Source organism: Sporisorium graminicola, chromosome SGRAM_1, assembly GCF_005498985.1.
Source record: "Sporisorium graminicola strain CBS 10092 chromosome SGRAM_1, whole genome shotgun sequence".
Classification (NCBI taxonomy): domain Eukaryota; kingdom Fungi; phylum Basidiomycota; class Ustilaginomycetes; order Ustilaginales; family Ustilaginaceae; genus Sporisorium; species Sporisorium graminicola.
The window spans coordinates 2,841,571-2,865,271 of NC_043719.1; the positions used below are offsets into that span (position 1 = coordinate 2,841,571).

The 23,701-nt window shown below is 57.0% G+C and overlaps 6 protein-coding genes across 6 annotated transcripts; 2 read left to right on the forward strand and 4 right to left on the reverse strand.

Moving 5' to 3' along the window:
* Window positions 1-57: 57 nt before the first annotated feature.
* On the reverse strand, window positions 58-1,461 carry EX895_000998 (uncharacterized protein; the record flags this gene model as incomplete). Its single annotated transcript, XM_029881598.1, has 1 exon — window positions 58-1,461. The coding sequence occupies one exon, from the start codon at window positions 1,459-1,461 to the stop codon at window positions 58-60; it is 1,404 nt and encodes a 467-aa protein (XP_029742984.1).
* A 1,257-nt stretch (window positions 1,462-2,718) lies between these two features.
* On the reverse strand, window positions 2,719-4,830 carry EX895_000999 (uncharacterized protein; the record flags this gene model as incomplete). Its single annotated transcript, XM_029881599.1, has 1 exon — window positions 2,719-4,830. The coding sequence occupies one exon, from the start codon at window positions 4,828-4,830 to the stop codon at window positions 2,719-2,721; it is 2,112 nt and encodes a 703-aa protein (XP_029742985.1).
* Window positions 4,831-6,446: 1,616 nt separating this feature from the next.
* Window positions 6,447-8,996, reverse strand: EX895_001000 (uncharacterized protein; the record flags this gene model as incomplete). Its single annotated transcript, XM_029881600.1, has 1 exon — window positions 6,447-8,996. The coding sequence occupies one exon, from the start codon at window positions 8,994-8,996 to the stop codon at window positions 6,447-6,449; it is 2,550 nt and encodes an 849-aa protein (XP_029742986.1).
* Window positions 8,997-10,582: 1,586 nt separating this feature from the next.
* Window positions 10,583-13,219, forward strand: EX895_001001 (uncharacterized protein; the record flags this gene model as incomplete). Its single annotated transcript, XM_029881601.1, has 1 exon — window positions 10,583-13,219. One exon carries the CDS (start codon window positions 10,583-10,585, stop codon window positions 13,217-13,219), a length of 2,637 nt encoding a protein of 878 aa, XP_029742987.1.
* Window positions 13,220-13,736: 517 nt separating this feature from the next.
* EX895_001002 (uncharacterized protein) lies at window positions 13,737-20,819 on the forward strand (the record flags this gene model as incomplete). The annotated part of the gene is made up of 1 exon (XM_029881602.1): window positions 13,737-20,819. The coding sequence occupies one exon, from the start codon at window positions 13,737-13,739 to the stop codon at window positions 20,817-20,819; it is 7,083 nt and encodes a 2,360-aa protein (XP_029742988.1).
* A 409-nt stretch (window positions 20,820-21,228) lies between these two features.
* On the reverse strand, window positions 21,229-23,115 carry EX895_001003 (uncharacterized protein; the record flags this gene model as incomplete). Its single annotated transcript, XM_029881603.1, has 1 exon — window positions 21,229-23,115. The coding sequence occupies one exon, from the start codon at window positions 23,113-23,115 to the stop codon at window positions 21,229-21,231; it is 1,887 nt and encodes a 628-aa protein (XP_029742989.1).
* Window positions 23,116-23,701: the final 586 nt, after the last annotated feature.

The following is a 23,701-nucleotide window of genomic DNA, read 5'->3' on the forward strand; positions in this document are numbered from 1 at the left end:
TCAGAGGCGAACTGGTCATCGCGAGCAACAAACCAGCAAAGGCAGAGGGTGTGGTCATCAACCGCTGTTCTCACACCGATCCAAATATGCTTGTCGCGTGGCGTCGTGCATCGCTTTCTTGAGCGTAAGACTCACCATGGGAATATCGTAGAATTTAGGATGGGCACCCAGCCGTTCCGGGCCCCAGTAGCGCAGGTACGGGATCGGAAACCACGGAAACGGCATCGCGGGTACCGGGTGGCATAGAGCGAGGAACGCGTGGTCGTGGGTGAAGTGGAAGTGCGGCGCCGCGGGAGGATGCATCGGTGGCTGTTGGTGCATGGACGGTGGCAGAGGAGGGGGCGTCGACGCTATGGGTAGGGGGCTGGGGAGGGAGGACAGGTGTGCACCTTCACCACTGCCGGGGACAACCGCGAAGGGGTACCAGGCATACACCATCTCCCGAGCGTGACCCGGGTGGACAAGGGTCGAGATGCCTTGGAAGGCGAGGTCTTGCCAGTGGATAGGGTTGGAAGTGCTCGTGACGAGTTCTTCGGAAGGTGTGGCGTCTGCTGGCGTCTCTGTAATGAGCGACAGACGCCGTTCGGGTCGGACCCTGGTTAGGATGGATGGCGTCGAGTCGTCGGATTTGAGACTGTGCGGCTCGAGGACAGCAGTGGGTAGAGTGATCGACTCGATGCTCGCAACTGACATATCTCGAAGGTAAACTGTAGCACGCGAGTCATCCTGCTGGGGTGGCGTAGTCTCGCCCTGCATCGTGGCCTCGACCTCTTCAGCTCCATGGCCAGGGTAGCGGGCGGACCGCTCGCCGCCTTCGTTCAGTACGACGATATTCTGAGCTTCCTGCTGCGGCTGATCATACTCAAGGCGTCTAGAGCGAGACGAAGACGCTCGAGATCGTCCAGAACCACGGGAAGGTCTTCGCACCACGTTCTGCTGCTGCCCAATACCGTAGCCACCTCTTCCACGACCGCCGCGCTGTGGCTGTTGCGTATCAAGCGGATATTGCACTTCCTGCGAAGCAGAGTCCCAGCCTGTTTGCCGGTTGCCGTAAGCCTGACGAGTCTGCGTTAAGGTATACGAGGAGCTGGCGGTACTGTCGTAACCACCACGGCCTTGATTGAAGCCGCCTCGGTAGTTGTTGCGGAATGCACCTCGTCTTCGTCCTCTTCCTCGTCCCCTTGGTTGTCCGCCTATACCTCCGCCTCCTCCTCCTCTACGATGACCGATCACATCAAGCACTGGTAGCTCAGCAACTGCCTCGGGCCGGCAAGGAAGACCTGCATTGGCAGGCGTCGCCATGTTCGCAGCAGTAGAATCAACCGTAGCAGTAACACCCGGACCGCCGCTAGCAACGCCAAAAGCAGTACTGCCACCAGAATCATCAACAGCCTCTGTGAAAGTAGCAACCGCAGAACCACTAGCCGCCTTGTTTGTTGGAGTGCCATAATTGGCCTCCATCGGAACTTGCCAGGTGCTTGTTGCGAGAATGTTCGATCGAGCTTGGTGGAGATGCCGAATGTAGTTCTATTTGCTTACAATGCTTGAGGATGTTCTGCAAGAGGCTTTGGGGTATGATACGAGAGGTTACATGTGGAAGACGTAAAGGTCGACCTTGGTGCGGAGATTTTTCTTCTCTTTACGTTTACCAGCTGGCTGTTTCCAGATGTAGAGGCGGATAGCAGTCGGAGAAGTCCGTACTCGCGCTAAGTCAGGATTCACCCACCGAGAGAAGAAGGAGGGAAGAGAGAAGGAGCAAGCGAACGAGAGAAGAAACGGAAAGCGCGAAGAGAGAGAAGACAGAGAGAGGGAGGGAAGGAGCTCGCGCGCCGGCACGCAGCACGAGAAGTGATCAGCCTTGTGACAGCTTGAGGAAGGCCGGTGGGACACCAACCAGAATCCAATCACACTCCTCCAAAGTCGGAAGCGTCCGAAGGTCGATGGAGGGAGGCGGCATTCAACAGCTATTCCCTTCAGGCGACAAGGTTAGGAAGGAGATCTGATGAAAAGAGAGGGCTCTCGTTGGTGTTTCCGACTTTATGATCAGAGAGTGGGAATATTACTCCTCTTCGTCTCATTTCATCTTTGTCACCTGCAGGCTGCCATAGAGGAAAGAGAAAGAAGGGGCTGAACCGTGCTACTGAGTCTGATGGCACCTTTCTTCGGATGCGCAGCGCGTCCGTCGATTTGGCTTCGGAGGGTGGCGGGGTTGGTGGGTTCAAGTGCTGGACAGCAAAGGAGGAGAAGACATCACCTAGCTGGTCGTGGACAGTCAGCACAGCGATCCGCTCGCTCATCATTCCTGCACCGTGCGGAAGCGCCGACGGCTCCATCCCGACTCTGACTACAAACCTACAAATTTTTGCCTCTTCTCTCCACCACCACACCCCTTCGTCCTTCGCTCTTGGGGACCATAGTCCAGCACGATCTGCGGCACACGTAAGTTCCCTACCGTCTGAGTCCAGTCGGGATCGGAACAAGGATCAAGATTAAAGTTTCAAAGATTGCAGTGCAGATTGCCGAATGAACTTGAACGAGAAGGTAAGGAAAGAAGGACGATGGCAAATACACGTGCAAATGCATGTTGGTATATTGTAAAAGAAGGCGAGAAGTATTGGTCAAGAGTCTAACGCCTCAAACAAGTGATGCGAAGTCACGCGGCGCAACGCATCCACAATGCAGAGCCGTGCTGCAGCCACCCCGTTCGGCCAAGGAAAATCATCGTCTACCTCCACCAGTGACTCTGACGAAGATGCGGAACAGCGACACGGTGAGCACGATCAAGTACGCCAGCAGACTCACAAACACAAGTCCGATGAGCGAGCCCTGCAGTCTGCAGATGTACGGCTTGCGACTCGGGTCATTCAGTGGACTCGGTCGATTCGACGGCGGCTCGCGCGGCCCCACGTACGGACTGCCATAGTTGACGCAGACGAGCGTCGACGTGAAGTAATTGTCAAACGTCAACGACAGCTCCGACGACCAAAGGCAGATGAAAACCAGCTCCACCACCGTGTACGACAGCTTCGACTGCACCGTCCACAGTCCGATGGGCCGTCCAAAGTACTCGAGCCAGATCTGGAAGCCGACATGCAACAGACTAAGTGGAGCATAGATGATGGCCACCAGCGGCGACGCGCCCACCGCATCATTAGCGTCTTCTTGGCGAAGGATAACGAGCAGCCTGATCGCCACAGCGAGCGTGGCCGAGGTGAAGGCGATGTTGATCGTGCGGAAGAGGAGAGGAACGAACGGATTATGGATCAAGAAGTGCTTCCACGCCTCGTACCAGCCGCTTCTACGGCCATCCTGAGATCCCACCGTACGTCCTGAATCAGTGCGTGTGAAGTAGCCCGTACCATGCAGTCCGCCGTGTCCACGCGCTTCGGGCTTCCAAGGCGACGCCCAGCCCGGCGTAGCGGGCTGATGTACAGTGAAGACGTCCGGATGCTCGACTCGCGCTTTGAACGACATGGTCGGGTATTCTTGCTCGTGGTCTTGTTTGTGCTGCTTTTCGAGATCCCGGTCATCAGCTCGAGTCGTTGACGTGCCGCCCGGTGATGGAGACGCCTGACGTTGCTGGTCTGCATTGCCGTTACCGAGTCCATTAGCAGGTGTCACTTTGGTCGACCGAGAAGCGCCATGTGGCTTGTTGTTGTTGAGCAGCCCGCTCGCACCTAGACCCGCAGCCACGCCGTTCCACACGCCAGCACCCAACCCGTAGCCGTGATGCGATTCGCCACGCGCTCTGCTTGTGCGTTCCTGCATCTCAATGTCGCTGCTGTCACTGTTGCTGCTTGCATCCGAGCGCCCTGAGTCCGAGTTTGAATTTTGACGCTGCTGCTGCTGCTGCTGCTTCCTGCTGTTCGATCCGTCCCTTCGACTGCGACTCGGCCTTTTGGTTGATCTGGTGTTCTCTTGCGACTCGGATTGCATTCGTTCACTCTGAAACGCCATGCGGAGGTGGTGCTCGTGCAGGCGCGAACGGTACTTCTGAGGCAGTGTGAAAGTCCACCACCGATCGGGTGATGTGCTCTGCGCCTCTTGGGCTTCTGCCTTCTCGGCCGCTTCGGGGGAGAGAGCGCGATCAAAGGCTGGGCCAGTCTTGCCAAGGATCTGCGCTTGGTCCTGAGGCGCTTCAGAAGAAATCTGCTCCGAAGAGGCTCCTCGCTCGCCGCGATCCTCGGCACGCATCTCGGCGGCTGGAAGTTGGAGGTTGTCCACGTCACGCAGCGATCTGGGGACGCTGTGAGCTTGCGGACTAGCAACAGGCGAGTGCGGCGGACTTGGAGATTCATCACGAGCCCAGACAGGAACGGTGACAATCGTAGGGTTGGCTCTGCTCCTTCTGGACCATGTGCCGCCGCTACTACCTCCTGCCGTGTTGTTGACAGAGCTGCCTGCCGCAGAAGCACGGCTGGAGATTCTATAATGACTCTGACTCCCACGCGCTTGGTTCGCACCAGCACCTCTCGGCGCCTCTTTTTGGTGAGGTAGCGATGCTTTGCTTCCGGCAGCAGGAGATCCGTTCTGGAGATGGGTGCCGAACGCTGGCGAAGAGGGCAGAGATGCATTGTCGCCTCTCCTCTGAGCTGCTGACGGCGTAGCTTGCAGACTTTGCTCGTCGAACTGGACCGAGGGCGCCATGATGCTGGATGGTCTGCTGCTGTGATGTTCGGCTTGTTTGCGGTGGACGCCGGCCTCGTCTTTGGAAGGGGCAGCAGTTGTCGCAGATGCCGATGATTGCTGAGTTGGTGTCGAGGATAGGTTGAGAGCGGGAGCCAGACCAGATGGCCGCTCGGACGAGGAACCTTCTTCTGCAGACGACATTATGGGGGCGTACAGTCCAATGCAGCAGGAAGGAGTGGGATCGAGTTGTGGAATACGCCCACAGGCAAATGAAGTGCCAGGCGGCGGTGAGGCTGGCTGGCTGGCTAGATAGCTAGCTGGAAGGCCCTTTGTTCAGCACTCGAGATGAAGGGGCGTCAGAAGCTGCGTAGATGCGGCGTGGCCGGCTCCGTTACGATCGATCGAAATGCGGACGATGTAGTGCGCTCAAGAGAAGGGGTTCTGGCAGGCATAAGGGAAAGAAGATGGAGACCGGAGTGAACAGATGACGAGTAAACGTGAAACTCGCTTTGATGACGAGAGTGGCATGTGAGCTATATTTTGAAAGAATAGGCACGGCAGCAGTGCATAGAACGCTCGCCAAAACACGACGCTCTCGTGCTGCGAAGCTACAGATGCAGTACACGCCCAAATCGTGCCAAGACATCTCGTTCCTACTGCCTACCTTCCACTAGTTCTGCCACGCCTGGCCATTGACCTTTTATCCACGACACCTTCATTGCGCAGTCGAACAGCCTTGTCGAAGCTGCAGTCCTCTAAGAGCTTCAAAGGACTGAACGCTGCAGCTTTGAGCGATGTTTCATGTTTGACCTTTTGACCTTTTCAGGCTGTGTTCTGAGTGCTGTCAGCTGGACGAGGGAAGCACCCATCCGTCCGTCAAAATTAGGAGTCCCGAATCTCGGTTCGGGCCCAGAAAGAGCAGAGTTCGACTTGCTCTGAGATAGGGCTGCTGCGAGTGTATGTATTTCGCTAATTTTAGCTGTGATTCTCCTCCTCTCGTTGAGATTGACGTAATGCAAAGGCGGAAGCGCGCGGCATCTGGAATTGGCAGCGGAGGCGCGACGCACAGCGAGTGCGGAGCAACACAACGCGAATTTCCGTCATGCCCCGTCGATCATTCTACGGAACCACCAACCCCACATCCCTCGACTCGACTCGACTCGACTCGGAAAGGCCCAATTAGTGAATCTACAGTATGCGCTACACACAGATTCGACCGCTCTCACTAAACGTGACCGAATCGACTCCGACTCGCTCTCCAGCAAAGTATCAGAACGCAAAGTGAAAGCAAGTTTTTGAAAGGAATGATATTTGCATAGGTAATACAGAAACCGGACCATGTAAACGAATCTGTTATAGTATGTTTGAGTGTGAGTGTGAGGAACAACCGGTCAACAGAGCAGAAAGAGGACTCGCACTAAGCTCCGAGCGACAAAGGCTAAAGTGCGAGTGTGAACAAGACACGACGGAATGTCACGATGCGGGCGAAGAAGGCCAAAAGAGAGACAGAGAGAGATTCTATCATGAGAAGCGAGAGAGGGGGAGGAAAGGGGCCAAGGCAAGGGTGACGGAAGGGAGATGAAGGAAGATGCAAAGAGAGGCTCAACGTCGTGTGTCGAGATTAAGCCGAAAGGGGATGAGGAAGTAAGTGGTGGACGTAGTATGCATCGCGATGATCCAGGGCAACGCCCTTTTGGGAAGCCTCAAGCTTCAACGGTGAGGCTCGAGTCAAAAAAAGGTGCTATAGCAGACAAGAGGGTCTTGCTTTGTAACTACCGGAAGGGAGTCTAGGCCTGAGTGCTGCGCCTGGTCGAGACTTAGACAGCAACAGGGTTCGATTGAACAACTGCAGCAAAATCGAGCAACGGAGCAGCCGTACCATTGGCTTTGGCAGCCGGCGCACCTGTCGGTTTGGTATCAGCCTCGCTGGAAGACGTCTTGGTCTCCTTAGTCTCGGCACCGTTGGCAGGCGCAGCCGTGGCCTTGTCGTCGGTCGCAGCGGCCTCGATCTCCTTGACGGGCTCGGGTTGCTTCTTAACGGGCGCAGGCGCAGACAGGATGGCCGAAAAGTTGGCCTTGGTCATACCATTGGCGTTCGAACCAGGGGTAGAAGACGTCGTTGATGACGAAGGACCGTTGGACAGAGCCGGGAAGTCATCGGCGCTAGGCAGGCGCTGCTGAGCAGCAGGTTTCTTCTGACCAGCACCGTTCTGACCAGCCTGGCCGTTGGCGCGGCCGTTGTTGCTACTGTTGTTCTGGTTGGAACGGGTGCGAGCTCCGTTTTGCTGGTTCTGCTGGCCCTTTCCACCCTGAACGCCATTGGGCTGCGGCTTGGCACCGTTCTGTCGGTTGGTAGCGGTATTGTTCGCATTGCCGTTGACCAAGGGCTTGGAAGGAATGGAAGCGGGGACGCGATCGCCGTTGCTGTTGCCGGCAACGGGAGCGGCAGCGGCCGGCTTAGCTTCCTCCGACTTGGTGCCAGAGGTAGCGGCACGCTTGCCTTGAGCGGCGTTCTCGACCTTGTTCTCGGTCTTGGCCGACGCGCCAGCGTTCAAGTTGGATGCTCTTGGTGTCGATGACGAGGCGTTGGCAGGCTTGGTGCCGTTGCTCTGCTCCTTCTTGGCTGCGGTGGCCGGGGCAGTCGGCGCTGGCAGGTTGACATTGGCAGCAGGCTTCTGCTCAGCAGCATCCTCTCGCGGTGTTGCCTTGTCCGTCGAGGAAGCCTTCGAAGCCTGTTCAGTATCGTTGGCAGTGATGGTGGTCTGAGCCGAGGCAGGCGAAGTCGACACATTCACGTTGGTGGGGGCCAAAGGAAGGCTGCTAGCATCGCTCTTGGCGGCTGCACCCGCACCTTGCGACGACGAGGCGCCATTGGCGCCTGAACCAGTAGCCGAACCTCGGGCGCTCTTGGCAGCAAGGGCGCGGTTGATGGCACGAGAAGCCTCGATAGAGTGACTGGAGCGGCCAGCGTTGGGTCCACGCATGTCGGTGCCATCGGGCAGGATGTGAGGGAAGCGGCAGTCCTCGCCGTGTTTGCACGCAGAGCGAGCAAAGAAGTGGCAGGCAGGACGCTCGGTGGAGCGCTTGCTGAAATCGGCTCGCGAGCCAAAGCTGCCTCCCATGGAAGCACCGCCTCGACGACCAGCCACCTTAGCACCGCGAGAGAATGTCTGTGGTGCGGTCAAGATGCTGCCATCAGCTCCGACCGAGACCCCGTTCTGCGCACCCGGACCAGGCTGGAAAGGAGTGGCGTGGTGAGCCATAAAGGCGCTGAACGAGGTGGTGTTGGTGGAGCTTGCTGCAGCCGCTGCTGACGACGAGCCAGCAACGTCGGCGTCGACAGCAGCAGCTGCCGTCTCCGCAGCGGAAGTAGCCTTGTCTGCGTTGGCGTCACCGTTGGCAGAGATGGGGGAAGATTCGGCAGTGGCCTGCGGCGGGTTATCGTTGGTGACGGATTCCGGCTTGCCCTCGAGTACCTGATTCGACTCATAGGCTTGGTGGGATTGAGCACCAAAGTGGTTGCCATAAGCATCGCCCTGCTCGGCAGAGTGCGGTACCGGTGCCATGTGCGGGGGCGGCGGCATGTGAACTGGCATAGGAACGCCAGCGTGCGTGTACTGGATGGGCATGGGAGGCGCCATGGAGTAAAAGTGCTGCGGCGGACCGTAGGCAGGGTAGCCATAAGCGGGAGACTGGTAGAACATGTGTGCTTGGCCGGGAGAGACAGGACCGGCGTTGGATGCTGATGCTGGCAAAGCGACGGGGTGGGCAAACATGCACTTGTCGCCGTATCGGCAGTTAGGGAAGAAGCGGCAAGGGATCATCTTGGCGACTTCGGGTGGGGGCAGGCTGCCGGAGGAGCTGTCCTTGTGTGCGTGACCGCGGTGTTCAGGGTTGTGCGAGGGGTCGAAGAAAGTGTGCTGCGGCTGGAAAGGGTACATGGGTTGCGACATTGGGTGGTGGAGGGCGTGCTGCTGGTGCATTGACACGTCCATGCCCGAGTGACCCTGGTAAGCAGGAGGCTGGACGTAGCTGACGGTGCCATCTGGGAGCTGCTTGCCTCCGTGCGAGTCAACGACGGGTGCGCTCTGGAAGCTGGCGGACTGGGTGTGTTGCAAGGCGTTGTTGATGATAGAAGCGAGGTCTGGGTTCTGCTTGAGGGCGGCGTCCTGAGCTACGTCGACGGCGTTGGCGCCCTTGGCGAGGAGCTGCGAAACAACATCGATGTGATTGCCTCGAACAGCGTGGTGGAGAGCGGTGAGGCCAGTCTCATCGCGGGCATCGATGTCGAGCGAAGGCTCTTCGATGAGGGAAGCGACGAGCTCAACGTTGCCGTCGCGGGACGCCTGGAAAAGGGTCGCGGTCATGGTGGCCTCGACGGGTTATGTTATGGCAGATGCAGATGGAAGGGCGTACCAAAGCCTGCTTCCACTGCTCTCGCTGCTGGAATGGAATCGACAGACGGTCGAAAGGGAGCTGCGACTCGGACGTGGGTCAGCGAAAAAAAGATCCAGGTTCGGAAAGGATCTTAGCTGAGCTTTTGGCACGAAGGAGATTGGTACTTTCGGTGGGAAAGTAGCAGACACAGTAATCTTGGGAAAGATTTGAATACCGGATGAGCCAATGCTGGGTGAACCCGAAGTCGCTGATGAGGAATTCGAAGCAGCTCGAATCGATCGTTGTAAGGGTAAGGATGAACAACTGATGAGGAGATCGAGAGGAGAGAATGGGGAAACGAGCAGCGTCAAAGCGACGATGCAGCGTGCAAGGGAGAGGGTTCGGAGAAGAAGGGTGATTGATAGGTATGATGTGCGGTCGGTGGTGATGAGGCAGTTGACACACAAGTGTGAGTCGACCAGGTCCGTCAAGACAGTCCGTCAGGCGCAGCAGTCTCACGACAGCCAGAAGATCTTCTTGCTTCTTCCTCTTGCTCTTTCTTCGAGCCCATCTTCTCACAGGCAGGAAAATTTTGAAAAAACGGCCTTTACCGTACTGCCTTTTTTTCCTCGCATCTCTCGCATTTTTTTCTCCCGTTCTTCCAATCCTTCCGCAAGCCTTTGTCCTTTTGATTTCGCTCCCGCCAAGCCAGACAGACAGATAGAGAGTGGAAAAGGCGGAGGAAGGAAGGAAAAATGGCACAGCAGACGGAAGAGAAGGCTAACTTTCAATTCCAGTCACAGCCAGCGCAGACTTTTTGTTGTTCCCCATCCCTTCCTCTCCTTTTAGGTCTGCTCGGGCGAAAGCAGCCGAACCGGCACTCGGTACACACCACTGTGCCAAGCTGAGTTCTATCAGCTGTTCGCAGCAAATACCGAAAGAGTCAGACAGAGAATGAGTGCAGCAGAAGCTCATACGTGTGGCTTTCCCTGCGGTACACCGCCGTCGCTTCCAAGATATCTGATTCGATTCGCCTACGACTGTATCTGTGCCCAGGAGTAGACGACAGAACTCCTCTCATAACCCCATCGGAGTTGATCAACCCGACTCGATCGGCTACACAGAGCGTGTTCGAACGTCGGTTGGTTTGAGAGAGAGACTGCGCGGATCAAAAAGCCCTTCCGCTTGTGAAGGCTAAAAGACAAAAATGGGGCCAAAAAGAGGGCTACGAAAAGCAGAGAGTGAAAGGGAGTGGTGACCAGAGGGGAGGACCCTTCCATTTCTGAGTGGAAGAAGATCGTGCGACCAACGCTTCTTCTTCCGCTCTCGCACGGCTGGCTGTATTTGCGGTGATGAATTCTTCCAACTCTTCCAGTTGCTCCAACATCACGCTCGCTCCTTACAACTTGCTCTCACTCAACGGTATCTATCGCAGCTCTCTCTCTCATAGTGCACCTTCCTTTCGGCAGAAAACACTCCGTGTCGCAACGTCTTCGCAGAGGCCGACTCACCGAACAGCATATGCTGATTCTGCACCCTTAGGTTCGCCGGCAGACTCCGAAGCGTGTTGGTCGACATGGTTTTGCGTTGCTACAGTCGGCGGCACCTGGTTCCTGCCGCTCGAGCGCTGCGACAACACATTTCAACGGCGGCTCCACTTGCGGCAGCACAGACATCACTGCCAACGTCGCAAATTCGCCTACCGGAAGCGGTTCTCCCTCGACGACAGCGCGAGGATGCCAAAGCGGAGAAGCAACAGCGTCACGAGAGCTGGTCCTTCTTCTTTCCCGATCATCTTCCCTGGGCTCAGAGGCTACCCACCTCGCCACGAGCAAGGCATCCTCTCGTCAAGAAGCTCATCTCAGAGATTTACAGCCCCTCGCGCGATCCTTCCGCAAACCGGGTATGGAACGCGTACATGGATCTGAAAGAGTCGTACGATGCCAACGTGGCCAGCTCCTCGTCTTCTTCTTTCTCCACTTCCTCTTCGCTTCTCACGCAGCTCGAGCCATGTCACCTCCAGCATCTCCTCCGTGCCATTGATCCTTCCGTAGCAAAAACGAGAAAGCTCTCTCGCGCCGAGAGCAAGCGTCGACAGAGCATGCAGCAGCAGCAATCTCTCCTTGCTTCCGGTGAAGCTCCGTCCAGCATTCTTCTCGTCGAACCACACAGCTCTCGGCACTCGGGCAAGGTCTTTGATGCTCAGCACTCCGTGCGCGAGTACATGCGTCGCGTTCAAATCATCTTTCGCGACATGAGGCTCCACTCGTCCATCCTGACCGCCAGCAGCTCTGCCGTGGAGACCCTCCCCAGCCTTGCCGACTACAACCACGTCCTTTCTCGCCTGGCCTCGGGAGGTCACATTGGTCCCATGTCGTCGATCTGGAACGAGATCACCGGCAGCTCGCCTCAGACGGGCTCAAAAGGCCTTCATCCTAACCATTACACATACAGAGAGCTCATGATTGGACTGAGCCGACACGCCACCGAGCAGATCGAGCGAGTGCAAAAGGGCGAAGCCTCCAAGCTGTTCAACCATTCGGGCAAGAAGAAACAGCTCGAAAAGTCTGCAAGATCGGCTGCCGCGGGGATCGCCAAGTATGGCCAGGTGCTGGCCCCATCTGCCAGAGCCGCGGCCATCCTCGCCGCTCTGCGCACCATGGCGTTGCTCAAGGATATGAAGGATCATGCGGTGACGCCAAACCAGATCACACTCGACTTTGCCGCCAGGACGCTGCGAATGGCGGGACACATCGACGGCCTTCACTTGCTCATGCAACAGGCCTACGGCATCGACCTCAACACGCCCGACTCTGCGAATACAGCACAGAAGCAACATGGCGGCGTTGCACCCACTGTGCACACTCTCAACACCATCCTCATGGCGCTCGGTGAGCAAGCCAGTGTGCCAGAGATGTTTGCCGCTTTCGAGACGCTGGCCAAGCCTCTACCGCTCAACACGGCCAACGCGAATGCAGCAGCTTCAGCAGAAGGCGTCTTTTCGACCAACTGGAAGGATGTCTTTAGCAGCATACGCAACCGCGACGCCGAGGTCTCGCAGCAAGGTAACAATACCGACGAGCCCGCCGTTCCGGAGGTGTTTACCTACTCTTACCCGCAAAGGATTTCACCCAACACCAAGACCTTTGAAGTGCTACTGCGTCACTGCTGCACCGAGGTGGACCCGCTTCGATCGCCCGTCGCTCTCAAGACCGAAAGCAACACCAGCAACATTGCCACTCTTGCAAAGGAAGTGACCGAGCTGGCGCTTGCTGACATGCAGGACGGCGGAATGCGTGCTGCTGAGATGGAACGCAGGACAAAGGGTGCCTATGTCTTGTTTGCCAAGAGCCTTCTGGCAGAAGCCTTGGACAGGTCCGACGAGCTCTTGCGTGTGACAGCGCGCAACCTTGGTATCGACTTCGAACGATCCGAGCAACCAGCAAGTCCGAAGAGCTCTGCAGAGGGCGCCGGTGCTGGACCTCATACTGATGGGATCGACTCGGTCCAGTTGCGTCCTGAACATTTGCGCATCTCTGTCGCTGCGGGACGTGCGATGGATGCCGACTTTGTGCCGATCCTCGAGCCGCCCTCGTTCTCCATCACGGCGACAATGGTAGAGCCGTTCATCTCGCTGGCGTCATCGCGCAAGAGCCTGGGTGAGCTGCGCTGGATCCGCTCGATCCTGTCGAGAGCACTAGAGAACAAGTCTGCAGAAGCTCGAATGATCGATACGGCGTGGCAAGTCTACAGCGCGCGCTACTCCAAGACGCGTCAGCTTGTGTCGGCTCAAGAGGGTGGCAGCGCGCCTGCTTCTGCGGATTTGCACAATCTCGCGCCCCTGAAGCTCAACAACGGAAAGCCCAACGAGGTCTTCGCCTTCCTCCACCGACTCCGCCAGCAGCACCGACTGGCTTCGAAGCAGGCTCAAGCTCTGGAGCAATTGCTGTACGACCGATTGGATGAGCGTAGGCAGCAACTGGCGACGCGCAGGACCAATCGACAGATGCAGCGAGCACTCGGTCATCGCGAGGAAAGATTGCGAGCCGAGAAGCAACGGCTCGAGGAGGAGGAGCGCGAGGCAGCCCGAAAGGCACAGGCGGCCGAGGCGAGGAGGTTGCGAGCGCTGCAGAAGGAACAGCAGGAGGCTCAACAAGCGTCTGCTGACGACACCAGCTCGCACATCCACGTTGCCTCGACAGTTGCAGCTTAGAGACACCAAACCTCAGCAATGCGTAGCTTCATCTCCAGAATCCATATATTTTCTCTTCTTTGTAAGAATCGGGTCTGTTCGAATGACATGTAGGCTCCGCGGCATATTGAACACTTAAGAGATGAGAGGAGGCCTCAAATGGTTGCAAACTGTAAGCGTCGGCGGAGGAAAGCAAAAGGGTCTCGAGGCGTGTCTCAGTCGGCCAAAGGTTACGTGGAACACGAAGCCAGCGCGAAGCTGTGTCGGAAATTCCGCAAAACGCAGCAGCTGCAAGTCGGGAAACGCACCGACCATCAAGCTCATTTCTTCGCACAGGTGTTGCATTACGTTGCTCTCTCAGATTCCTCCTCCATCACCATTGACTCGACATTACCTTCTCGAAACTCCTTATCTTTGCTCGCCACATCACTGCTCGCTGCTCAGTCAACGTATGGCTTAGATCATCTGAACATCGGATCGACCCGCTCACCTCGAGGAAGCAAGACGAACGTTGAGAAGCTACCGCTAATCAATCATAATGGCGGACGCAGAGGCAGCTGAGCGCGCCGCAAAGGCAGCTCGAGCTCGAGCTAAGCTGAAAAAGCATCAAGCTCAGAAGAAGGCTGCTGCTGCTGAGGCCGAGACAGGCACAAACACTAGCGGCAGCACCGACAAACAAGCCGAGGCTGATGCACCAACAGAAGCAGACGACACATCGACACCCGACGAGGCTGCTTTCACGACCGAGAATGACGGAACGGGTCCTGGAGCGGCAAAATCCGAAGAGAATGGCAAGAACGGCGAGGCAAACGACAGCGGAGAGCTGCAAGAAGCTCGGAGCAAGATCGCATCTCTGACCTCCCAACTCGAAAGCACTCAAACAGATCTCAAAAAGGCGACCGAGCAAGCCTCATCCCTCAAAACCCAGCTCAGGCAGCTCGAGCAAGAAGCAAGTTCCACGGCAGAAGCTTCTCAACACTCGATAAAGGCAGCAACCGAAAAGCTGGAGAAGGACCTCCACCAGCAAGAGGCCAAGGCAGCGGAACTCGAAAAGGAGCTCACGAAGCAGCGTGACCTTCTGCAGACCTCTGAGAAAGAAGCCCTTGCGTCGAAAGCCAAGGTGTCCGATCTGGAATCTTTGCAGAAGAAGGATGCCGACGAAACAAAGTCGCTCAAGGATCGATTCACTCGCCTCGAAGCCGATCACAAAAAGACCGAGGTTCGTTCCTCGCAACTCGAGACCCAACTATCAGAGCTCCGCAAGGCAAGCGACAAGTCATCGACGGAAGCAAAGGAGACAGCTGCCAAGCTGAAGGAAGCCGAAAGCAAGGTCAAAGATGCTGAGACCAAGTTGTCATCCCACTCAAACAAGGCGAAAGAGCTCGCAGAGGACAAGGCCAAGCTGCAGCGCGATGCACTAGAGCACAATAAGCAAGCAGACGACCTTCGCACAGAACTCAGCAGCCACCAGACGACTATCCGAGATCTGAAAACGAAGCTCGCAGATCCCAGCAAGGCCAACCAGATTGATTCGCTCAACAAGGAGGTGGCCGAAGCCACCAAGAAGATCTCGAGCCTGGAAGCCGATTTGAACAAGAAGGAGCAGAACTTCAAAAGTTCTTCTTCGGACGCCGAGAAGCTGGCGAAGCAGATCGCGCAGCTCGAGCAGGAGGCAAAGACAACAAAGTTGGCCCTAGCTACGCTCGAAACCAAGCTTGCCGAATCGACGGATCGCGAAGCGAAGGCCAACACTACCCTGCAAGAGGCCATGGCCAAGAACGCCGAGCTTGCTTCCCAACGCGCCGAGCTCGAAGACAAGCACGCAAGGGCGGAAGCCAATCTCCAGTCTTGGACGAAGAAGGCCGAAGCACACACAGAATCGCTCGCAAATAGCGAGAAGCTGGCTGCGAGTGTCAAAGACCGCGCTGACAGTGCGGAGAAACAGCTGTCAACGGTCCAGAAGGAGAAAGAAGAGCTCGTCAGCTCCCTGTCTGACGCCAGGAAGCAGGTCGAAACGCTCACCAAAGAAAAGGCATTACTCGAGAAAGCTAAGGCAGATGCGATGAACACTTCGCAAAAGTCGGACAAGGAGAAAGCAACCGAGATCGCAGACCTCAGGAGCAAAGTGCAGCAGCTCGAAGACCAAGCCAAAAAGGACAGCAAGACGGCATCACAGTTGCTGGAGGATGCCAAGTCGCAGGGCAGCAAATCCGCTGAAGAGGCGCAGAACCTTACTGCCTCGCTCGCAGAGACCCACGAGCAGGTCAAGGCGCTCGAGACTCAGCTCGCAGAGCGTGACAACCACATCTCTACCGTCGAGGAACAGCATAAGTCGACCGAGCAAGAACTCGCCACTGCTACTTCGCAAGCACAAAAAGTATCCAAGGAGCTCCAAGCAACCAAGGCCCTGCTGTTGACCGCTGAAAAGGAGCGTACCGACTCTTTCGACCAGATCAAGAACCTCAAAGACCAAATCGCTAAGGCTCAGGGTGATCATAAAACGCTCGACGCATCTGCCGCCAAAGTCAAGGAGGAACTCGAAGAGTCGACAAAGCAGGTGGCGTCCTTCCAGACCAAGGAGAAGGAGTGGCTTGCCAAGCACAAGGAGCTTGAAAGCGCGAACGCCTTGGTCTTGGAGGACTTGGCTGCTCTGCGCTCGGAGCTCGTTAACCACAAGACTGGCAACGCGGTGACTTCGAAGGAGCTTGCTGCGGTCAGCTCCAAGCATGACCAGGCCCAGAAGGAACTGCAGCAGGCTCTTCAGAAACTCAAGGAGGCAAACACCACGACGACCGAGCATGAAAAGCAGATCGTCGACCTGACGTCGCAGCTTTCCTCTTCCAAGAGCGAAGCAGACAAGGCGCAGGAAGAGAACTTGAGCTTGAAGGCCAAGCTTGATGCGGAGGACAAGGCCCACAAGCAAGCGGAGGAGTTAGCCAAGCAGATCCAGTCGAAATTGGAGACTGCCACGAAGCGCGGCGATGATCTGGACAAGCGAGTCGAGTCACTCACGTCGGAGCTCGACACGGCCAAAGCGGATCACAAGCAAGCGCAATCGACCGCGGTAGATCGATCGAAGGACCTGGATGCCGCCAAAAGCGAGGTTTCGAAGGTCAGCTCAGAGCTCAAGGAGGTCAAGGCAGCACTTGCCAAGGCCGAGGATGCTAACAAAAAGCTTGAGGGCGACAAGCTGACTCTGGACAAGACCATCACGGATCTCCGCAAAGCTAAGCTGGTGTCCGATGAGAAGGTCCAAACGTTGACGACAGACCTGCAAAAGACCAGGAGCGAGCATGCTGACGCCGTCAGCGAGTCCGAGCAACATCGAGCCTCTTCCGAGAAGAAGGAGAAGGAGCTCTCACAAAGCAAGCAGACGGTCCAAGCTCACGAGGCGACCATCGCCGACTTGCAGGGCAAGCACAGCAGTCTTGAAAAGTCATCTGGCCAGCTAGTCGAAGACAAATTAAGGCTGCAGGAAGAGCTGGAAGCTTCCAAGTCGGATGCGCATGCTCACAAGACGTCTGCAGAGGCTCTAGCAAAAGACCTGAAGGTTCTGGAAGGCAAACTTTCGAACACTCAGGCGAATCTGCTCAAGGCCACAGATGAGATAGCTGCCGCCAAGAATTCTAACGCTGAGCTGAAAAGCAATTTGCAGGCTCAGGCCAAGGAGCTCAACGCATCTCAGTCGGAAACTCAGGCACATAGTAAATCCGTCCAGGAGAAGGCAGAGCGGATCAAGCTGCTCGAGGCACAACTGGTCGATGGAAAGGCTGCACTCGCCGAGTCTGCCGACGAACTTGCCGCCGCGAACTCCCAAATCGCTCAGCTTCAAGACGATGTTCAGAGCAAGACGAAAGAGCTCGAGGCGTCTCGAGCCGAAGTCAAAGTGAGCAAGTCTTCTGTCGAGTCGCAAGCCAAAGAGATCATTGAGCTCCAGGCAAAGCTCAAGGACGCAGATGCCAAACTGGCAAAGTCAACCGAGTATGCGACAGCCTCTCAAACGCGCGTCAAGCAGCTTGAGAGCGAGCTTCAAGCCAAAGGAAAAGAACTTGAAGGGAAATATTCGGAAGCCAATCAGCACAAGACCAAGTCCGAACAACTCGGCAAGCAGCTGGACACATCCAAGCAGCAGCACTCTGAGCTGCAAGGAAAGTTCAAAGAGCTCACTGCAGCTCATGCCGGCCTTTTGCAGCTGCATGAGCAAAAGACTAAAGATCACGAAGCTGTGCAAGCAGAGCTTGAGGAGAAGCTTGTGCTCCTCGACAAGACGTCGAAAGATCACCAGCAAGCACGTGCGGAGGCGGACAAGTTGTCACAGAGTCTTAGCGAGTTGCACACCACGCACCACGACGTCCAGCAAAAATTGCAAGACGCAGAAGCGCGGCACAAAGCCCTTGTTGTAAAGCACGACGAGCACCAAAAGGCAGCTCAGGTCCAGTCGAAGGAATTCGAGACAGCGCGGGCACAGATTGCGGATCTCGAGGCGAAGCTTTCTACCTCTAGCGCCGCTCACGAGAAGGCGGCTTCGGAGCTCAAAGACAAGACGGAACTTCAAAAAATTCTCGAAGACAAGCTTCAGACAGCCAACAACGAGATCGAAAAGCTCACCGAGCAAGCCGCTACACGCGATAAGGATCTTAAATCCAAACAGGCAGAATCCGATGCACTGCAGAAGCAGACCGATGAGCAGGCCGAGAGACTCAAGGCGCTCGAAAAGGATTTGGCCGCAGCTCAGAAGTCGTCGAGAGACGCTAGTCTGAAGAACAAGGCTGCTGTCACGGCTGTGTCCAAGCAACTCGAAGCCCTGAAAGCAGAGCACGAAAAGACCAAGAACGAGCATGCTGAGGCTCTCGCTCAAGCATCTGCAGAGCACGAGACCGCGGCCAAGACTGCTGCTGAGCAGCTGTCGGCCGTCAGGGCGGAGCTAGAGAAGGTCAAGGCCGAGCATGCCAACGAGGTTGCTAAGGCCTCGGAGAAGCATGATTCTGCTATCGAGGCTGCGTCTAGGCAGCCCGAGGAGGTCAAGACGGAGCATGAAAAGACGCTCGCACAAGCGATCGAAGAGCACAAGGCTGCTGCCACGGCCGCCACCAAGCAGATCGAGGCTCTTCAGTCGCAGCACAAGAACGCCAAAGCCGAGCATGCCAAAGCAACGTCTGTTGCTTCGAAACAGCTCGAGGATCTGCGGGTCGAACTTGACAAGGCCAAGGTCGAGCATGCCGAGTCAAGCTCCACCGCCTCTAAGAGACTTCAGGAATTGCAGGCAGAGTACAACAGGGCTAAGGACGAGCACGCCAGAGCATTGAGCAAGGCAGCTGAAGAGCTCAAGGTATCAACCACAGCCGCTACAAGGCGGTTCGAGGCTCTTCAGGCAGAGCATGACCGTACCAAGGCTCAACATTCCGATGCAGTGCAAAAGGCTTCCAAACAACTTGAAGAGCTCAGGGCCCAGCACGAGACGGCCAAAAACGAGCACGCCACAGCCAAGCAGTCCGCATCCAAGCAGATTGAAGAGCTCAAAGCAGCCCTCGAAAAGGCCAAGGCCGAACACGCCAGGGTCGGCAAAGATCACAAGGCCGCTTCGGACGCTGCCGCCGCAGAGCACGCTAAGCTGAACGACGAGCTTGCGACGTTGCGCAAAGAGCACGAGCAAGCCCTAGCTTCTCACCGCACAGCCCTCGACGAGGCGAAGAGCAAACTAAACAAAGCGGCTCAGGACCACAACACGACAGCGCAGGCACTTGAGAAGGAGCTTGTCGCTCTCAAGTCAACACTCGACAAAGTGCAAAAGGAACGCGACCAGCAGATGGCAGCACACACGACGGAAATGGTCGACCTGAGCAAAGGACTGGAGCAAACCCGGGCCGAGATCAGGGACAAAGAGAAACAGCTTGAAAAGCGTGCGGAAGAGCTCGACTCGGTACGTGACAGTCTGAGCAGTGCGCAGAAGGATCTCAAGGAGCGAAGCGCTGAAGCTGAAGCGGCGAGGAAGCAGCTGGAGCAGGTGAAGGTGGATCTGATATCGCATGAGAAGGACCTTTCCGCCCGCAAGGACGAACTTGCCTCCCGCGACGAGCAGATCAAGACTCTACAAGGCGACATTGCTTCACGCGATGACCGTATCAAAGCTCTCCAGGGTGATCATACTTCTGCGCTGCAAGGAAAGGCGAAGGAGCTCGAGGACGCCAAGAAACAGTTCAGCAAAGTACAAGCCGATCTGGCTGCACGCGACGAGAAGATCAAGGCTCTTCAAAGCGGCCACGCATCTGCGCTCGAGTCCAAGACCAAAGATCTGGAGACGCTGCGCAGCGAGATCGACAAGGTGCAAACCGATCTGGCTGCACGCGACGAGAAGATCAAAGCTCTTCAAGACGACCACGCTTCCGCGCTCGACGCCAAGTCCAAGGATCTCGCGAAGCTGCGCATCCAACACGAGGAGACTCTGTCCTCAGAACGCACCCGCCTCGAAACAGCACTCAGCGAATCGCAATCTCTGCTCTCCAACCTCCGCGCTGAAGTTGCCAACCTCCAAACAGAACTAGCCACAGCCCGGTCGAGCCTTGACCAAAACGCAGAAGACAAATCAGTCGCCACATCACGCATCGACAAGCTCACGTCCGAGATCAGCGCGCTCAAGAAAAAGCACCTCACGGCCAAGTCCTCCTCGGAAGCAGCCAAGAAGGACAATGCCGAGCTTCGTTCGCAGCTCGAGATGCTTCGTTCCGAGGCGGTCAAGACGCGCGGCGAGAGCGATTTGCAAGTGGAAGCGTTGCGGTCGAAGCTGGAGATGGTAAAGGCTCAGGCACAGGAGGCTGAAGCTAGCCTGGCGAAGATGAAGGCTGAGCATGCGGGTGAAGTCGAGAGGCTAAAGGCAGCAGCGACGGAGAAGGGTGCTGTTGCGGACAATGGGACAGTGTTCAGCAAGGAGCATCTGGAGGAAGTGGAGCAGACACACGAGCTGGAGAAGAGCACGCTGCGGTCGATGATTCGCAAACTGGAAGCGAGCGTGTTTGAGGAGACGGACAAAGCGCATCGTGCCACGCGGCGGGCGATTGAGCTCGAGGAAAAGCTGCGCAGTGCTGCACCTCTTCCCGCCGCTAACGGCGACAGCGGAGCAGTGGCGGCGACAGGCAGAAGTCATCGTCGGAGTGCGACGAGTGCCCACATTCCCTCACTCTCCCCACTCGCCGAGCGCGAAGTCTACGACTATAGCACCACCACCGACCGACCCGTCTCGCCGTCCGCCAGCAGCAGCGCTTCCTCCTCCGCCGCCGCCACCACGACCTCCGCACCCGCCAGACGCGGCATCCGCACCGTCACAGCGTCCGAATTGCCGCTGCCCCCCGCCCAACGTCACCGCCGCCGCGAATCCCTGCAAATGCTCGCTGCACGCATCTCCGAAACCATTCCACCGCCAGACTCTAACCCGCAACAGCAGCTGCCGCACCTGCAATCTGTCACACTCGCAAGCAAAGGCCACACGCCCTCCAACTCGATCACGAACGCTCTGGCGCCGACAACCGACGGCACAGCTAAACGAGCAGGTCGCCAGCGTGCACAGTTCGCGAACGACGAACTGCTCTATTGCGCCTGCTGCCGCGACGACCTCATCATTGTTTAAGAAGCGTAATGTCTCATGCAATAAATCTTTCGTAGCACTGCAAAAGACAGTTCAAGACTGCTTTGACAATAAGGAACCGAGCAACAAGACAGGGCTGAAGTGGGAAGGAGAGGGGGGTATAGCGCGGACAAGAACCTGTTTCTGGACCGTGTTGGAGGAACCGAGAAGGGGGAGGATAACTTGCTTTACAAATGCTGCGCAAGGTTGTTTGCTACACAAAAGAGAGGAACGAGGAAAAATACAGTTGCTGTTACTTCGAAGGTGGCACTGGAAGTTCGGCGCGGTGCTGAGTGTGCATGAGGATTGAGTTGGATCAATCTGATACGGGCTGTTGGAGCCCAAGTGACATGCAGACCAGCACCGCTCCGCGCGCTCGCCTCGAAAACGCTTCACGGCTGCGTTGGTGAACTCAGTCTTCGCGATCACGCTTGAGCAGCGCACTGCCGTTCGCATTGCCGTTCTTGCCAGATGAGCCACCTTTCGTCCTAGCAGGATCATCAGAAGTGCCGACGCCACGCGGATGCAAACCACTCTGACGATCGGGCGTGTCCGTGCTGAAATGCGAATCGCCATTGGGTACGGGAGAAGCATGAGCGGTCGAAGGCCCCGATCCGTGCTGGAGCTGCGCGCTGCCACTGCCGCTTGGCCCGGCAATGTTCGAAAACGGGTTGGGCACAGCGCTCTGATCCAGACCACCCGGCATGGCTTGGTCCGGGCGGACGGTGATCAGGCTCTTCAGCCATCCGTTCTCGGTTCGCAGACGGGCGTTCTCGGCCTCGAGATCAGCCAAACGCTGCTGGAGCTCCTTGGCGGCTTGCTCGAGTGCGGCCTCTCGCTGCTTCTTCTTGATACGGAAACGCGCCGATGCGGCCGTATTGCGTCTGCGCTTGTCTTCTTCGATCGCCAGACGATTCGCCTCAGCGTCGGCTTCCGGATTACCCGTGTCGATGAGCTTGAGCGGTGGGATCTCGTAGCGTCGCTCAATGTCTTCGAGGCGGCCGAAGGTCTCGTCCGAGTCTTCGGCGTCGGCTTCGATCTGGGCTCTTTTGCCCTCGGATGTGCTGGTGCGCTTCTTCTTGGAGGGCGCAGAGCCTGATCCTGAGGCAGACGCGCCCGCCTCATCAGCTTGCCGACTGGCTGCATCAGTGCTGTTCGTAGAGTTGTCTCCCGAGCTCGAGTGCGGCCCCGTGCCGTTGACCTGACCATTGACACCAGAGGGATTGGCCGCAGGGTTCTGAGCAGGTGAAGCAGCCGATAGACCGCTGCCGCTGAGCTGTGGACCCCAATTAACGTTCTGAGGCGACGGACCGCTGATGCTACCATTGCGAGAGGTAGCGAGCCAGGGAGATGGCCCAGCGCCGACTGGACCGTTGGCATGCGTCTGCTGGGCGTGCTGCTGCGGTGCACCACCCTGCTGCTGAGCTGGATTGAAACCGTTTACTCCAGCGCCTCCGTTTACGATTCCAGCCAGATGGGACTGCAATTGTGGGTTGGTGAGGCCCGCGAGTTGGCTCAAGCTGGCGAGGGCGAGCGGATTGCTAGCCAAGAGGTGCTGCAGAGCAAGGGCAGACGTCATGTCAAGCGGGCCCGAAACGCCGAAGCCAGGCTGCGATGAAGGTTGCTGGTTTTGACCAGCATGACCACCGGAGTGCTGGAGATGCGGGAAACCGTTAAAGAGCTGGAAAGCACCACCAACACCCGGCGCGGGAGGGTTGGTCGCAGGCGATGGTCGCACCGATGCATTGAAGTTTGGCGCACCGGGGAAATAGGACTGATGCGGCTGCTGCTGTTGCTGCGACGGGTGCGGCGAGGGCGTGTGCGGCTGAGATGAGGGTGGATACGGCTGGGCGGATCCTGAAGCATTCGAGTCTACCTCACGAGCCTTGCCGCGAAGTGCATGGCTTCCTCGAGAGCTTGCAGCGGCATTTCTCGCAAGCCTCTCTCGCTCCTCCTCCTGGTTGCGACGGTTCTCGTCTTCGCGTCGTCGGTTGTGCTCTGCTTCCTCCTTTTCCTTTTCTTCATCGCCTAGCAAGGCGTGGCCGGTGGGACCGTCAAAACTGAAGTTGGCGTTGGTCCACAGAGCTAGTTGATCGGCAAAGTTGGGTGCCTGACCGCCGTTAGCATCGTTGTGTGTGGAGCCGCCGGCGACGTCGTCGGCAACGGCGAAAGCGTCAAGATTGGCGAGCATGCTGTCGGAGCGCGAGTTGTTTCCGCTGTCGTTCTGTGAGTCGGCGGCAGGAGATGTGAACTGGTTGAGTCCAAAGAGGAAGGAGTTGGGACTCTCCTCGAATGGCATTCTTTCGGCCAAAGCCTCGATAAGGGTCGAAATGCTGCCAAGCTATGCGGTAGATGTAATATGGTTGCTGGGGCAAGAGGTGGAAGTCGAATCCTTCAAGACGACGACGCGAGGATGGCGTAGCAGCGGAGACCAAAGGGTTGATGTGTTGGTGAGAAACAATGATGGCGCAGAGGACAGAGGCAGCGAGAGGAAGGGGGCACGGTGCCGAGGAAAAAAGGCTGCGACTGAGACTGCAGCAGAGAGGCAAGTAGGAAGAACCGAAGATAGCCGCGCTGATACGGTCGAATCGATATTCCGCTGAAGTCAGCCAAGAAGCGTTTTGGAGGCGAGTCGTGTGGCCGAGGCTTTGCTGCTGGCGAACAGGGGGTGCTGCGATGATTGGATAGCTAGCAAAAGGGGGCGTTGATTTTCTGGTGTTGCAAGAAAGGCTCAGAGATGGTCAAGATGGCGAATACGAATGATGGTCAGACGAAGCGAGAAGCGAGGTTGATTGTCGTTGGCTATTCGGCATGGCTAGAGCGAGCTGACGAGGACGAGCAGCAAGCAGCCAATGCTCCACCGCAGAAACGCTTTCAAAAAATGT